The following is a 17,479-nucleotide window of genomic DNA, read 5'->3' as shown; positions in this document are numbered from 1 at the left end:
TTGTGGTGCTTTCTAGATCCAAGCATGTTGGGCTTAAGGGTGACAACCCAAGCTCATGAGGGCGCTGGGATGCATGCCCATAACCAGCCGGGTGTATGCCCATGAGCCTAAGCAGGGAGCATGGGCTGAGGCTATTTGCCTGAGGCCATGTTCCTGGTGCATGGGTTGGGGCTACCACGCTGGAGCCCATGTTTATGTGATGTTTTTTGAGTTTTTTTTCCTTTTATTTAGAGGATTTTTCAGGTTCATTTTATTTAAATCCATCAATAGAACAAATTTATTTTATGTTTATGTATATATCTCCAGTCAAATATGTTTTTGTCGACACTAATTAAACACAACATTAAAAAATTAAAAGTATTGGTTTTGAAAACCTCTTATATGATAATAACTTTTTTTTTGTCCGTAACTAATGAATTTTCATAGTATATATATATAAAAGAGCAATGGCAAGATACCCTAATCAATGTAAAGATTTCCAATGCTGATGTGAAATAGATACAACTTTAAGAACTATGCAGGTTGATATTACTAAAATACCGGACGTTTGTATCTAATTTGGTTCGAGCGGATTGTTCAATACGAGTCCGTAGGATTTATAAAAGCTATTCTAAAAAAAAATTAAGAATTTATTGAATTGATAATTTGATTTTTTTTAATGGAAATTATAATGCCAAGAAAATAGGTAAAATCAAGTTTAATTTTTTAGTGTTTTATAAAAAGGTAAGAAATGTTTGTGCAAATTTTGTTTTTATTTAAAATTGGAAAATGAACCTAAAGAAAATAAAATATTTCTTTACTGTTTTACAAAGGACGGGCAGTAGGATTTTTGGTGAACAATCTTGCTCTGAAATTGATAAATATAAATTGCCAAGAGATCTGTTTGGGCATTCAAGGATTACCTGTTTCGTGATGGGATACCAAATCCCATTTAATGGCCGAGTAAGAGCCCACCACAAGGATTTAAACGAATTGTGTCTCTTTTGTTCATAGCTGTGATTCATGATGCGTTTGTTTTTCAGAGTAAAAATGCTTTAAAAAAAATTAAAATTTAATATTTTTTTATTTTAAATTTAATATTTTTGTGTTTTTAAATTGTTTTAATGTATTAATATAAAACAATTAAAAAATATTATTTTGATAAATTTTCAAGTGAAAAATACTTTAAAAAACAACCATTCCTATAATATTAAATAAACACTTATTATTCAGAGAATTAATGAAAAAAAAAGTTATTATCGTTAAATATTTGTTAATATATTATGTGATTCAATTAAAAATAAAACTAAAAATGAATTGTTTTAGATTCTAGATTTTCAAAATTAATCCGTAAAACTATGTTTTTTTTCCTCCACAAATTCAGTATGTTGTTATATGACACGACTGTTTCTTTCAAAACAGTTCTCATAGAATATAATACGGCGGGTCGTTTTTAGATTTGTATGTCGTGTGAGATATTGAAGTAAATTAATAATAATTAATATAACAGTCATTTGTAGAATTGTTTTCTGTAGCTAAATGTTTAAATTTTATCAGCAATGTGTTTATTTTGGACAATAAAAAATCTGTAAAAAAACATATGAATTGTGGTATATGGAAGCTAAGTTTTCTTCAATAATGGTGTTAATTATCGTAATTTAAAGGTAAAAATATTGGTAAATGAGTTGGAAAATAATAATTAGAATATAAAAATATATTAAAAAATTAAAAAATCAAAACAGAGAAAACAAGTCCATCTGCCTAGCAACTCCACACAGAGAACATGAATATACGGGCATGGACAATTTGTTCTGGGCCTCCGATTTACGGGCCTCGAATAGCTGTATGGCCCAATAACCAAGCTGGAGCCCAACACAAACAGCTGAAGCGGACCGCTCCTCATTATATACAGCATTAACGAACAAGCAGGGTTTTAGCAAATCCTTAAAACCCTAAAAAGATGAAGACGGTGACCGGCAAAATCACAGATTCAACACCGGTGTCAATCTCCAAAGCGGCTTCTATACTCTCCAAGTTCGTATCCTCTGAGAATGGCGCTTCCCAGGCCTTAAACGCTTACCTTCGTCGCGCCACCGCCGCTTTCGATGAGCTGTCACGGCTTCACTCAAAATCCGATCGACGGAAACACAAAAAGGATTCATCTTTGATTCGGAGTGTGGAGGCGAGTCAATCCGAGTTAGTGAATAATAGTGAGCAGATGGTGAAGAAGGAGGTTAAGGAAGAGGGTAGTGTGGGAGATGAGGAGATAGAGAGTAAGAAGGAAAAGAAGAGGAAGAGGAAGGGTGATTTGGCAGAGCAAACTGAGAAGAGCAATGGGATAAAGAAGGAAAAGGCAGAGGTTGAGGAGAATGGGAGTGTGGTGGACAAAATTGAAATTAGAGAAGAAGAGGAAAAGAAGAAGAGGAAGAGGAAGAGGAAGAGTGGAGAGGTAGAGGTAAAGGAGGAGAGGGAGGAGGAAGAGAAGGATGGATTGGAGGAGGAGGGCCAAAGGAAGAAGAGGAGGAGGAAACAAGTGGATGATAATTGAGTGAAAAAGGAGGTTACTTCTTGTAATCGGATAATTGGGTATTTCAATTGTTGTTGGGGATGAAATTTACTGTTTTTGAAATATGTTTATGTGCTTTGAAATTTACATATTCAGCTTAGATTGTTTTGTTCTTTGAACTTTATAGATTGCTTGAGAAATTTTGGTCGCAGTAGTTGTTATTTGTAAAGCAGAAACCAGAATGCTGACTGCTGATCATCATACAGTTTGTTAAAAGCAGACTCTATATAATTCTAAAACTAGCTAGGTTTGGTGCTGCGGGTCTTCTTCGGCAGGTTTGGCCTGACCCTGACAGCAGTGGCTACTAACTTACACTTGGCTGGTCAACTCAGTGAACCTGCCGATGTGCTGTCTTTGCCTGCATGGGCTGTACACGTTTCCTGTCTAGTTGAGTGGTGAGCTTTCCTCTTTATTTTTCAAAACAAACCAGTTCTCGTGGCTCTGTTCCTGCGTTCTTATGATTATTATTGCTTTGCTTTTGGATTTTTCTGGCAATCTAACTTAAGACTTATTATTCTTTTGTTAAGTTTTGAGTTGATTATATTGGATTATCGTTATAAGGAAATTGAATAATTTAGCTAACTACTAGATGCATTAGCCTTCATTTGCTTGATTTATGTTTAGTTGCTGGGACAAAATGAGGAGTAAAAACTAAAGTTTAGTGCTTTCTTGAAAACACAGTAAAATTCTGCACAACTTTGTTTCAATGGTGTTTTGCTGGTAATAAGGATATTGATAGTGAGCGTTCTGCTCAACAGGATTGCAGCAACGACATTGGTTTGGCAATATAGGGAGAAATCAGGGTTTGAATCATGAAAGGGGCTTGCCTGGGGAATGGTGAGTATTCCTTCAATGTATTGCAATGGTTTTGCGATTCTTGTGTTTGGATACGTTGGTATGTTTTAAAAGTGATGAAGCAATGAAGGCTGTTTTTATGAAAGTCCACATTTTGTTCTCTTCAAACCATGTTGTCAATTTCATATCATTTCATCTAAATAACCGAAATATTTTATACTAATTTATAAAATAAAATAAAATAAAATAATTTTCATTTTATTTCAAATCTCGATCCATTCCGTATTTTTCAATTAAATTTCAGTTAAAATGTTCCAGTTTCATTTCACATGTTCTGTTCCGGTCTTAAAAAACTATTGAATCAAACTGAACTTGGTTCAATTTAATTAATTAAATCATCCAAGTATAAAAAGCTTTTTTTCATTACTATTTTTAATAACAATGATATTAATAATAATATTGAAAATTATTATTACTATTTTCATTAATAATAATATTAATTTTTTAAAATTAAATTTATCACTAATATATATGGTTTATATTCATGTTGTTTTTTTCAAGTTTATACTTTGTAGAAATTTGAGCAAAATAAGGAATGCTTTAGATCCTATTAGCCTTGATAACATTGACTTAACTTTATATTTAAAATATTTATGTTAAAACATTTTACTTTCATAATATTTTGTTTAAGTTAAATTACTTTAAGTTTAAGATCTATTTAATCTTGACTATTTAGAAATATTTTAAAATTTAAAATTATATTTGTTTGACATTATATTTGTATTGCATATTTTATAATTAATTTATCTTAAATTTGAATTATATTTTTTGAATATATATATATATATTACAACCTCGAAACGACATGTTTAAACACTCGAGAACTAAATATTTTATTCTAATTTAAAAAATAAAACACCTAACAAAATATATTTGATAACCTTGCTTCAAACGATGAATTGAATGGATTACTTTACTATGTCCTTGTGGCTTGTAAGATTTCAATGATTGAAATGCAGCTGCGCTGATTTGAAGGCTCCAATTTACAGATTAGAACAAAAAACATTATTCACTGCAGCAAGCTGGTCCGATTGCCTGATTTTATAAAATCCACAATGGCTCCTCGAGGCGATTTGAGACTGCCTGCTTGATTGTTATTATATCGATTTACTTGAGGTTTTATTGACAATTCCAATGGCACTTATGCGATGATTTAGAGGTAGTATTTTTGTGCAGATGTTGGGATGTTTTTTAAAAGTATATATATATTTTTTTCACATTACACATTAGAATTATTAAAAAATATATTAATTTAATGTTTTTTCAAACCAATCATATTTAAAAAAAAAAACAATTCCAAACACTAATAAACAATGCCAATTGAGATAAATTGACCTGTTTAAAAGTACGGTTATAGTTATTTTTAAAGTGTTTTTTTGTGTTAAAATATATTAAAATGATATTTTTTATTTTTTAAAAATCATTTTGATATTATTACATCAAAATGATTCAAAAAATATAAAAAAATTAATTTTTAATAAAAAAAATTAAATTTTTTAAAAACACGAGGTGTCCAGTGTTTCTCAATAGACTGAAAAAATAAGTGAAAACTCAATGAAAACCTCCAATTTTATAGATTATTATCTTGTATGGTTTTTAGACTAAATAACAATGTCACGATAGAGAAAAGAATCGATTTTTCAGTATAATGCAAAATAGAGGCGAGAGAGTATGGTTATGTAATTATCACTTTGCTCTTTATATATTCTTGAAATAAAAAGGAAAAAGGAGAAATGATTATCGTAGAAAATTAATGTTTTGCGTTGCGTTTTCATAATTTTTTTTTTCCAATGATTTTAATATATTAATATGAAAAATAAAAATCTAAAATATTTCTAAATGAAAAAATATTTTTTTAAAATACACCAAAACCCACTCAAATGGAGCGGATCCAACGAACAGCATTTTTTTAAGAGGAGAAAAAAACAGGGTGGTGTGGACAATCTTGCTTCTGTTGAGAACAAGGTCTCCCATTATACGAGCAAGAACAGGCATACCAAACTAGGCTGCCAATGCGGCGAGAGCACTTGAGTGCCGAACCTCGTCATGTTGATGCCTCCTGGGACCAGGCGTGGTGGATTAGATTTAGCTTAATGGCCAAGACTGTTCATGGCCAGTTAATCATGCCATCCAACCAGGTGTTTTTCCAAAGAAACCAAGCATTGAGCATGATGTTATCGCCATCATCCTCTTCTAGACATGTGTAATCATTTCTTGCACAAACCACTCTTAAGCTACTAATCAATACATCCCATGATATCCAACAGGATGCTTTGTTGCCTCTAACACAAGAAATATAATGACTAATGAACTCGTTTTTTTCACATTTACATCTTCTTTTGAGTTCTTAGGTAGCTTGGGTAAACCCTAATACTTAAAATGCCTTTCCAATGCTGTTCTTTTCAACCATTTTGGTAGCTGTTACTTTAAATACAACATGGCAACTTGCCATGGGCAAAAGAGCTTGCCCGTCAGAGGCAAGAAGAGACGCAAAAGCACAAAAACCATGCCTCTCTTAACCCTGTGTCAGAAAAAACAAAGAATAAATTAAACACATCAGCAGATGAATAGCAAACCAGGTAGAGTAAATGATCAAAGATATACATGTCTCCTCCTTCGGCTTTGCGCAATGTACCAAGAGCGGGCCATCACATAGCATGGCAAAAGAAAACCAGCGAATTGAAGAAGCGAAATCTGAAACTGAAAATGTGATATCTCTAAATTTAGCCATAAAACCACCTGATTTTTCAGGGATAGGGATGTTTAAGGGCAGCATAACTTACACCAAAGAATGATGACGTTTCTTGCACCATCCCTGAATCCCTTGTAACCATTAGAGCTTGGCGGAGTAGCAAGATTATAAGCAACTGCACATAATGTTGACCGAAATTAGCTTGAAAGCACATAAAAGAGCATCGATATACATAAGAATGTTGTTCAGAGACAGTTTGCTTACAATGAGAGCAACAGAACGAAGACAAGCAAGGCTGCTTGTATTAGTGACAGCATAATCCTCATACTCTGATTGCAGCAATTGATGTTCAAGAGCTAGAAGATGAGAATCATGCAGATCAATGTGGTGGCCCCACGCTTGCCTATTTGAGAAAGTAGAAACACACAAAAAAAAACTTTTAGAAGAGATTTTACTAGAATACATACTATCTTCTGAAAAGATGTTAAAAGCAAAACAAACAAAAGGAGAAAAAATGTGGAAGCTGCATCGGTATATAGAAACTCAAAGCATATTCTGCATAAAATTACAATAGAGCTCTATTCCTGATTACAACAGAGTTGGACCAAGTTACTTCCTCTTATGCAATCACAAACCAGTATTAGCCTAAGAAACTGGTATTTTGGAAGAGAGCTTCACACGGATTTGGCATTTTCTATAATGGTAGTATCTAGGTTTTCCTAGAAATATCCTATAATTTCCCCCCTACTTTTCATTCTCTCTATCACATCTGCATGATGGAGAACCCAGTAGTAAGTTATTACCTTATATCAATTGCTATAACATCAGGATTGCTGCGGGCTGGTGGAAGGGAATAATTTGGTGAGAAAACCTGCCAACCAGAAAGCACATTTTATACAAAATCATGCATCACAAAAATACCTTCTGGAAATGTACCTAGCATACAAAATTGCAGTAATAGCATGCAGAACCCCTTGCCTGATTGCAGATTTCACAGGTAATGTCACCTTTTTTGTTGCACCATCTCTGAATGCACTTTCTATGAGCAAACTGTAAGTGAAACTCATAAAAATCAGTGGAAATGGCATACATGGCGGCCAGCAAAGACTTCTAAAAACTATAGCAAACCATTCTTGGACCGTGCATTTGCAACATGCCAACATCTTGAATGCCAATGTTGATGATTATCATAAGGGGAACTACATGCACACATTTAAAAGAGCAGCATTTACTAACAAGCACAAATGCGGATGCAGCCCATTTGCTAAAAATAAGAAGAAGAAAAAAACAACAGAATTCCATACTCTAAACCAGAGCAAGTTGCAATCTATCTAGAAATACAAGGCAACTCCTCTAGCCCAACACCTCTCTTATTTTTCCCCGGCATGCTAGCCAAAATGCAGCTAGAGGACATAAGATAAGAAAGTATCTTTAATCTAAACTTTGATTGTATACCCTTCCAAGCCAAAACCAGCCTTCAATTGGAAATCTTTATAAAGAAAGATACACATTATGAGCAACCAACATCTAGAAGCATAGTATAATATCAAAACTCCATCAAATCCAAAATGCGTCAACTCTATCAAATTCTATGCATTTGTGTTAATCACATCAGGTGAAGAACTCTAAGATAAAATTCCATTTGGTCCTTACTGCTGATGAACGTGGAAAATGCCTTTACTTCCCCCTGGATTGGTTTATTGCATACAAAAAGAAAAAAGGTAAACAGCAACTTTTATGAAATACGGGACTTGTGGCACAAAATAGGAAACTTGTTAGAAAACCTATTGAAAAACAGGGAACTTTCAACAAAACAATATATGGTGACGGTGGATAAGATAACTGTGTACACATTGAAAAGTGCTAGTCCCTTGATATATTCTTTCAAACCAAAAAATTAAGTCCTTTCACACAAATCCATTCAAGCTGATAAGGAAATTCAGGTAAAATACACCTTAATATTCACATTTTGTACAAAGAAAATATTCAGAATGTGTTTGTTTCTGCGTTCAAAAAACACTTTTGAGAATTTTTTATTTTTTTACTTCAAATTAAAATTTTTAATTTTTTTTTAAAATACATTATTTTGATCAATTTCCAAGTTAAAATCACTTCGAAGCAACCGCTACCAATAATCCCCAGTAACAACTGAAAACGTGAATAATTCTCAACTATTTGAGCCGAATTACAAAACATGGACTTCGTTTAAAAGCTCTTTATCAGTTTATCACCAAAACATGTCTTCCCTGTTAATCAAACAGTGTTTTATAAAATCAAAACCCACACAAAAAGAGAAGGTCAACTGTACAACAAACACACACCAAAAAATGGACACTCATTAAATGCACACACCCACCAACACCTAAAATGTCCAATACACAATGGTACACCACAAGTAGCTGATAACATGCATGAAAAAACCCCAACTTTGAAACGCAAAACACAACCGATTCTCAAAGCATCATCATGTTCAGAAAATTGAAGTTCAAATTTGGAAACTAAAGCTATATACAACTCCCAGACAGGCAAGGACCTTGAGAGTTGTGATGAAAAACAAAGTGACAGAAAAACCTCCATATCCAAGACGAGAGAGAGGGAGGGGGAGAGGGAGGGAGGGAGGGAGAGAGTTGAATGTAAAACTAAAAGACAATCAACAAAAGTCTCAGAACCGAAGAAACCAACATCCCGAAAGCACACCATAAAACAGAAAGAACGCAACTTTAAGCTTAAAGGAAAACAAGTAGAAAAATCCATTCAAAAGATCGAAATCCAGAAACATGTTAGCAAAAAAAAAAAAAATTAAAACCCACTACCAAAAATAATAATAAAAATATTCAAAATTCAGAAGAGAAAAGTAATGACCTTGAGGGTGCCATTACAAGAACAAGGAGCTTCCAAAGCAAGAACCTCATCTTCCTCTTGACATATCCTACATTCAACCATCTCTACTTTCTTCAAAGAACATGAAGACCCTTCTTCGTTTCCTTTCACAGAACCAACACTCTCTTTCACATTACCATCCTTACTTGTTGCTTCAACTCCAACAACATCACTACCATTTCTTTCTCTTTCTCCATTATTAACTGGCTCAAAACAACTTGAGGCCACTATGATTCTGTCTACACACACCATCAAATCATCAACCATCTCTCCCCACCCCTCTCTCCCTCTCTCTATAATGTGAAAGATGTTTTTATATTTTCTCTCTCTAGTTCTTCTTGGCTCGTGTCGCTCTCTCTCTCTCGAAGTGGAGGAAGATGGCAGGAGAGAGGGGGAGTGGGAGAGTGGGGCTTTCAAAAGGTTAAGGTGGGTGCGCGGAATTTACGAAATGGACCTCGCCTCTAATGTTTGGCTGGACTTGAGTGGACTTGGTCGTAGAGTTTACTTACATTTTCGCCAGAAAATTTTTGCTAGTGCTCACCTGACATGGAAGTACGTCACTGATCTTGACTGAAAATACAATATAAACAATTCTTTAAGAGGTAATATTAAAATATCTTCCAAGATTACAGCTTAACAAACACTAAACTTTCATAAAAAAGATCAAGAAAAAACCCAGGACAAATTTCTTATTCTGATTATGATAAATAATTATTTTATTAAATTATTTAGGATTGGTTTAGATAGTTTATTTTATGATAAATAAACTTAGTTTTGAGTGAAAGATCTCGAATACTTTTAAAAACTATATCATAAGAAATTGCCTTTTGCATTGATCGAATTCTACTGGATGTTTGACTGGTTGTAAACATCAATTGAAGCTTTGAGTGTTCAATTTTGTGTTTTTCCCTTTAACGAGCATGAGAGAGGTCGACTGAATGAGTGCTGATCAATGAACAATGAAATATTGCCTCAATAATTAGTTATTAATAGCAACATTTAATCACATTAAACTGACCGTTGCTTAACATTTGATTAATAAGTGCGACCCAATGCAGTAAAAACAACCAAAAACGTTAAGAAAACACTTTAAATTTACCATTTTGTTTTTATCATATATATTTATTTTTTATTTTTAGATATTTTTTAAAAGTATTTTTATCAATTCAATTTAAAGGAGCGGCAAGCATGCGTGGAGGAGTGTGCATGCATGCCAAAGGAACGTTGACGACATGTTTTTAATAAAAAAACCCTATGATCTATTTGATCACAAGAATTCTCAAATCAATTTATAATTTTCTATTGGGTTTTCAATCTCTCTCCAAGGAATATATTTTTATCCATGGTTTTGGCCTCTTGCGCTTTACACTAATCTAAATTTGTAAGATATTTCTTTCCCGAATATGTTTTTTTGTTTTTGGTGCGTTGTTTAGAAATTTAATTGAATTCAGTTATAAAATTTTAATAAAATCTAATGTTTAGAATCTTTTGAGTTTTAAGAATTGAATTCCATTTGAAATTCAATATTTAAAAATACTATAAAAATAAATAATAAATAACAGGTCAACCCTTTTAATTTACAAATCCAATTATATGAAATTTAATATAAAACTAACCTTTTCAAAATGCCCATATACCCTTTTTTTATATAAAAAATCTTTGAAAAAAATAAAATAAAAATAACGAGAGTAATATAAAAACAAAATTAATTAAATTTTATTTTTTAAAAAAATATTTGAATTCAATTTATTTATAGTTTGAATTCACATTAAATATTATAATTGAATTCAATTATAGTAAAAAAATAATTCTAAAATAATTATTAATTTGTTAAATCCCTTTTGGTAAATGACAAATAGCATACCAAAACCAAGAACTAAGGAATGTTTTGAGGGGAATTAGTGAAAAAAAAAAAAAAAAGACGATGCGATATCACATGTGATATTTTATGCCTGAGAGTAACAAAAAGATCACAGGACAAAAGGGTAATGCTAATTTGGTAGCCATAGCAATTCAAGATATGATTGCTTGTAATTGCCTTCATATTGTTAGTTTATGTGGTTGCTGTTCTTATTTTTTCCATTATCAATTTTGTTTGAATAGTAAGTTATCATTTTAAAAACTATTTAGAAACGTTGTGCAAACCGTATTCTTAAAATATTCAAATTTTTTTATTAAAATTTAATATGATTTATATGTTTTGGATTGTTTTGATGTGCTGATGTCATAAATAATTTTTAAAAAAATAAAAAAAATCATTGACATGTATTTCGGTACGAAAAATTATTTGAAAAGCAATCAGTACCACTAACAAACATGCTATTAATTAGGTTTAAATCCAAGAAACAATTTGATGAAAGAAAATCCTTGTAGGTAGATACAATATTTCAATTGTAAATGATACATCTAAAAGGTATAACAAAAAACGTTTCGGTATAAAAACACTTGACCTCTAAATATCATGAAAAATCCAACGAATGTTTGATTACACCATAAAAAATGATTTTGTCGGATCTCACCTTTCCTAGCATTTGAGCCAGAGTTTTCAAACCTGCCCGGTGTTTGATTCTCGAATATTGAATCTAGTTTTCTTTAAATCTGAATATATAATTGATTTGATTAAGCTTGAGTGATACGAGAAGTTAAACGTATGAACATTCAAATAACTTAATTATTTTATTTTTAAAATAATATTGATTGACCTAAATTAATTTGTTAGACACATAAATTTATATATCTAATTCGTGATTAAGAATTTTTTTTTTTAGTTTAATGTGGGTGTCCGGGCTAGCTTGCGCGTATATCAACTAATCCCATGGCCCCTGAAGTTAACGACCATGTAAGCCTCCAGTGGCCATCATATGAGCAACCACAGGGCTCGAACCTGAGACCACAGAGGGAGCAAACCTCCTGGTCTCAAGCTCTTACCACTGGGCCACCATCTAGATGGTTCAGATTTTAGTTCGTGTCATTGATGAGATTGTGTTTCAAAACTATAATTGAGACCTTTTATAATAATACCAAGTCTTGAGTAATGTTTAGTTAGTATCAGGAGATGTAAAATACATCGATAATTATAATTAAAATGATGTATCATTTTTGTTTTAAAATGATATAAATTTACTTTAAAAATGTGAAAGAGACATTTATTTTTATATTTTTTTCTAACAAAATACATTTTTATTTTTTCTAAATTAATTTTTTTTTATCAATCATTTTCCATACACCACTTTAATTTAAAATTTCATCTTTTTAAAAAAATGCACTGTTAAAAGTTAAAAAACTTGTTATTAATGCTTATTTTTACAGACTGTTTTGAGATACATAGCGTATTTTAATGCACTCTAATGTTGGATGAATAACGATTGAATTCATATGTTTTATTTAGAAATATATTAAAATAATATTTTTAAAATTTTTAATATTAATTTGTTAAAATTATTGAAAAACATTAAAAAATATTAAATATATTTTGAAAACAAATATATTTTCAAAATACACTAAAATACAGATGTAAATGCAATACAATAAAGTCTTTCAAACTATCATCAAACAGATAAAAAAAAAAGTGGATGGTTTATAGTTTATATGGTTTAGCGTAAAGAATGCTACATAACAAGCCATCTCTGTCAATGCAAATGAGCAGCATCCAGGCAGGCAGCACTGCCATCATTTGATAACAAAAACACGAAAACGAAAAGCCTTGACATGGATGTTTCACATTAAATTTCAACATGTTTTTTTTTAATTAAAATTTAATTTTTTCATTTTAAATTATTTTTTTTAATTTTTTTGAATCATTTTAATATACTAATATCAAAAATAAATTTTAAAAATAAAAAAATATTATTTTAATATATTTTCAAATAAAAATTATTTTAAAAAATAACAACTATAACTACAAGAACCTAAACCTTGGTGCAATTTGAACTTTAAGTTTTCGTAGTTTATACATTTCAACTTTCAAGTAATTGCTGTTGCTGCTGCTATTATTATTATTATTATTATTATTATTATTATTGAATATTAATTTCGTACTGTTTATTAGGGGGGTTATAGATGATTAAAGTGCTTAAAAGGCCCAACTCATTTTAATTACCGAGTTGATTAGTTATGTGCCTTTATGATTTCTAGGCTGTTTTATAATTTTGTTTTGGCCATTTAATTTTTCAATTCAAAAAATCGTTGCTCGGATTGAGTTTATATGGATCCAACTCTTCTTCTTTTTTTTTTTTTTTTTTATTAACATGGATATTCAAATTCAGACCAGCTTAAACATAACTTCATTAATTTTATAAATATTAAAATTAATAATTATATAAATCTTGAATAGTTCTAAGTCGAACTTATAACTATTAGAAAATAATTTTAAAATCTAACCAGTTTTTTTTGATTGATTGATGCAGTGGTGCACCTTGTTATTACATCTAACCATGTTTATATGATAATTTCTCCTTCATATGATAGTTTTTTTTTTTTTAATCTTTTTTCACACAAGTAACCTTTTGATACTCTACAAATGATGAGTTTTTTAATTAAAAAAAACAAAAACTAAAAATCATCAAGTTTTCAATCAAAACTAGACTCCATTGCGTTGGAAATTATAAATTTTTAAACAAGATTTTTTTTCTTAGACCCCATCCAGTCTAAAATTTAGATTTTAAATTTCAACCGGGTCACCGGATCAATTCTTTTTTAATCAAAATGATATTAATTATAACTGGATTTTTGATCGAGTCTTACTGGATTAACTCGCTAGGTTATACCGAGTTTTTTTTTTCTTGTTCCTTTAAATCTGACCTAGTTCCAGTCTCAAGTCAATCAAGTCCTAAATCAACCCGCTGAGGTGAGGTGACCAAATTTCCAAACTATGTTAGAAAAACAGTACACAAACTTTTAGTACTTTTTGTAGATATATAGGAATGACTTTCGAACATAGAAATTATGCTAGAACATAGAAATTACGCTATTTTGACTCTTCAATGTAGCTTTTTGCTTATAGCAATAAAAATAAAAGATGAAAACAACGTTTTTTTTTGTCTGTTTTCCATTTAACGCATCCATTGGAGATGCCCTAGGAGAAATGGTATTATGATATTTTGTTTATTTTAGCATTTCCCATATGCCCTAAGAGATGATTAGAGCTCTATTCTGTATTTTACTGAGGTAGTTTGTTCTCGATTATCATGACATGATGAGAATTATATATGCAAAGATTTCTTTGAGATTTCACATTCCTATAATGTATAATGCTTTCATCAAACCAGACAACAGAGTTGATGGAATACAGAGCTGCAACTATCTCTGAAGAACAAGCTGCTCGTCTACAGGATAAAACTAACGTAGACGACAACCACTTACAGAAATTACACACTTCTACAAGTTACATAAACAGTTCCTGCAAGGCCATTGTTGGAGTGGACTTGCTCTGTAAGCATCTGTGACGGATCATCCAGAGAGAAATCGTCAAGGCTATAATCCTGTTGATCATAAGCAGGGAACGATTGCAGATGTGGTAGTATTTCAGGGTCTGCCTGTAGAGAGAATCAAGAAATCAAGCATTAGGCTTTTATCAAAGATTGAAAAGTGCCCATGAGACTCCACTCTCGAGCCTCTACTGATCTTCTCGAGTTGTAAAATCAGCAAGATGGCAGACAGAAGCAGCAGAAGTCTTCAGGCAATATGTTCCACCATTATCACGGGTTCATTTTTCAGTCTGTGCATTGATTTTCAAGATGACATTATTTTTTTTTTTTGTTTTTTTGATGAGGAGACTTCTAGACGATGATTATAACAAATTTAACCACCTACCTCATCTTTAATATTGACAATTATATCATTATAGGTTGAAAGATTTGCTCTAATCACAAGTCATCCAGTTTTCAAAATTGGAACCTTCATCATATACTGGAGTGCTATCATCCTTTTTCTTTCTGGGTAGTGTTTGTTTGTGCGGATGGATGCTGTGCGGATGAAGTTTTTTGATTTATTTTTAAATTAATTTTTTTTTGATTTTTTTAGATTGTTTTGATACTAACAATAAAAAAAATATTATTATTTTATTATATTTTAAAATAAAAAATATTTTAAAAAATAACAGGACGTGTCATCCGCTGCACAGACAACACTTCACAGGTTTCTTTTAAAAAAATAAAAAAGAGAACGACATGTTGCCTGACTTTTATAAAAGAAAAATATTTGGAGTGTGGGTTGACCTAAACCAAAGCCACACGCCTGAGCATTTTTAATACTTTGACACACTAGACCAATTAGGCTTATGTGATTGGCTAGCTTCCTTTTTTTTTTTAAAAAAAAAAAAACCTTTGTTATTGAGTTTTTGATGATTTTTTTATTTTATTTTTTAAAAATTTTATTATTTAATATTAACAATAAATTTTTATTTTTTATCATATAATAAAAATAAAAAAAATTATAAAACTCATTAGAATCCACAATCTAATTCATAAGTTTAACGAATTAACTGAGATTGACCAGAATCAATCCAATACATCATTATCTTAATGTTTTTTTCTTTTAAGATCTCAATTTTTTTTTTAAAGTCAAATAATTATATATATATATAATGCGAACTCCAGATTTCATTGGCTTGAGAAGTTGAAGAATTGAAGTAAGTCAAGCTCTTAATAACTGTATTTATGTCACTGATTTGTTTTTGCATTTTAAAAGTGTTTTTGAAAAAAAATAAATTTTTTATTATTTTTTATTTGCTTTAAATTAATTTTTTTGGTGTTTTCAAATCATTTTGATGTGCTGATGTCAAAAATAATTTTTAAAAAATAAAAAAAATTATTTCCATGCATTTCTGTGTGAAAAGTACTTTAAAAACAACTACAACTATACTTCCAAACACGAAATGCATTAAGATTTGAGGTCAGATAAATTATGAATAATACACAAATTGTCAAAACAAATTACCTATTAATCCATGCAAATCAACTCTTTTACAGTTGATTGTCAAAAAAAAATTACCTTATTTACATATGTGATGTTATTGAAATATTTATGAGATTACTTTGATACAATTAGGTGCACCATCTATCTCATGACAGTGGAGCAATTTCTTTCTAATATGTATTCGGATTTAATTTAATGTTTTAATTGCAAGTTAATTTTAGAGTGAAATATACCATGTAGGCGTCGTTAATTTTTTAAAAGAATTAAAAAAAATTAAATTGAAATAAAATAACTTGTTAATATAATTCCTTCACTTTTTATTGATTTGACTTTTCTCCATGATGGGGTCCCTTGCATGGCCTGGACGTCAAATCCAACCATTTTGGAGATGGCTTTGGCATGTCATAGACCGTTCAACCTAGCATTACCAACCACGACCTAGTTATCCCTTTCTGAATTTGACATGTTAAAAAAAAAATAAAAAAAATTCAAGTCATCATTATTTTATTTTTCTTTTTATAAATTTTTAAAATTATATCATTTTTTTTATTAACTTTAATTAATCTAAGCTAACCAGCCATAAATTACCTGATTAGTTTAACAAAGTTTCTTTAAATCAAGTTTATAATCTAATTATATAGTAATAAAAATAAACATGTATAGAAAAAGAATTGCATTAAATGTCAAGAAAAAAAAATATTATTAAAAGATGTGCAAAAAACATGCTTGTTAATATGTTGGCATCCTATTAAAAAAAAATAGGAATTGAATAATACCCTATCAAATAATATCCTAAGAACATTTTTAATTAATCCATTGATAAGAATCTCAGAGCGTGTTTGGTAGTATGGTTGTGGTTGTTTTTTAAAGTGCTTTTTCCTTAAAAAAGTATGTCAATAATATTTTTTTATTTTTTAAAAATTATTTTTGAGATCAACACACCAAAATGATTTGAAAACTTCAAAAACATATTAACTCAAAGCAAAAATAAAAAAAATTCAAATTTTTTCAGAAACGCTTTTCAAACACACTACCAAACGGTTATTCAATCAGGAAATTTTGATTCAAAACTTGATCTTTTCAAGACAATGTTGAAATAAAAAATAAAAAAATCTAAAGGTGTCGTGGTTTCATTTTTATTTTAAATAAACATTAAGATAATCATGTTTTAGATCAAAACATATCAACTTATCTAGTTTATAAAATACGTACTTTGAGGGAATTTGTTTGAGTTTAATGATTTTTTTAAGAATATACATATCATTTTATTCTATAACATTAAAAACAGACGTTCACAAGAAAATAACTAAACAAAATTAAAGATGTAATCAAATAAAATTAATGAATTTAAATTTAAACTCAAAAGAGAAAAAATTCATAGTTATCGACCTGAGTTTAGATAAGTAAATATATGAGTTGGTGTATTAATCCGGGTTTCGTGTATCTCAAAACAACATTGTTTAAGAAAAGAATAATAAAAACTAAAATGGCATCATTTTTTTAATAAAAATTAAATATGCAGTCGGACCTAACTCAGGTCACAAGCTAATTTGGTGTCATCCTAGATTAATAAAAGGTAACTTAGTTTCTGG

At 30.4% G+C, this 17,479-nt stretch overlaps 2 protein-coding genes across 4 annotated transcripts; one reads left to right on the top strand and one right to left on the bottom strand.

Moving 5' to 3' along the window:
* The first annotated feature begins 1,903 nt into the window (after positions 1 to 1,903).
* On the top strand, positions 1,904 to 2,696 carry LOC7494620 (uncharacterized). The gene has a single exon (XM_024591294.2). It carries the CDS (start codon positions 1,940 to 1,942, stop codon positions 2,525 to 2,527), a length of 588 nt encoding a protein of 195 aa, XP_024447062.1. The 5' UTR covers positions 1,904 to 1,939; the 3' UTR covers positions 2,528 to 2,696.
* Positions 2,697 to 5,672: 2,976 nt separating this feature from the next.
* LOC7494619 (uncharacterized) lies at positions 5,673 to 9,430 on the bottom strand. 3 transcript variants are annotated; one of them, XM_024591250.2, is made up of 7 exons: positions 8,955 to 9,430; positions 7,071 to 7,142; positions 6,896 to 6,963; positions 6,357 to 6,495; positions 6,184 to 6,267; positions 6,005 to 6,094; positions 5,673 to 5,921 (listed from the first exon to the last, which is right to left on the bottom strand). In XM_024591250.2, the coding sequence occupies exons 1-7, from the start codon at positions 9,237 to 9,239 to the stop codon at positions 5,916 to 5,918; spliced, it is 744 nt and encodes a 247-aa protein (XP_024447018.1). In that variant the 5' UTR covers positions 9,240 to 9,430; the 3' UTR covers positions 5,673 to 5,915. The 3 variants fall into 3 exon arrangements, with proteins under 3 accessions (XP_024447018.1, XP_024447017.1, XP_024447016.1); XM_024591249.2 differs by having other exon boundaries at positions 6,005 to 6,100; positions 8,955 to 9,419; XM_024591248.2 differs by lacking the exon at positions 5,673 to 5,921 and having other exon boundaries at positions 5,993 to 6,100; positions 8,955 to 9,425.
* Between the last annotated feature and the right edge of the window lie 8,049 nt (positions 9,431 to 17,479).

The sequence above is a fragment of the Populus trichocarpa genome, chromosome 19 (assembly GCF_000002775.5).
Source record: "Populus trichocarpa isolate Nisqually-1 chromosome 19, P.trichocarpa_v4.1, whole genome shotgun sequence".
Taxonomy (NCBI): Eukaryota; Viridiplantae; Streptophyta; class Magnoliopsida; order Malpighiales; family Salicaceae; genus Populus; species Populus trichocarpa.
The sequence above is the reverse complement of the archived record's forward strand: the minus strand, read 5'-3'. Positions and strand labels throughout refer to the sequence as shown.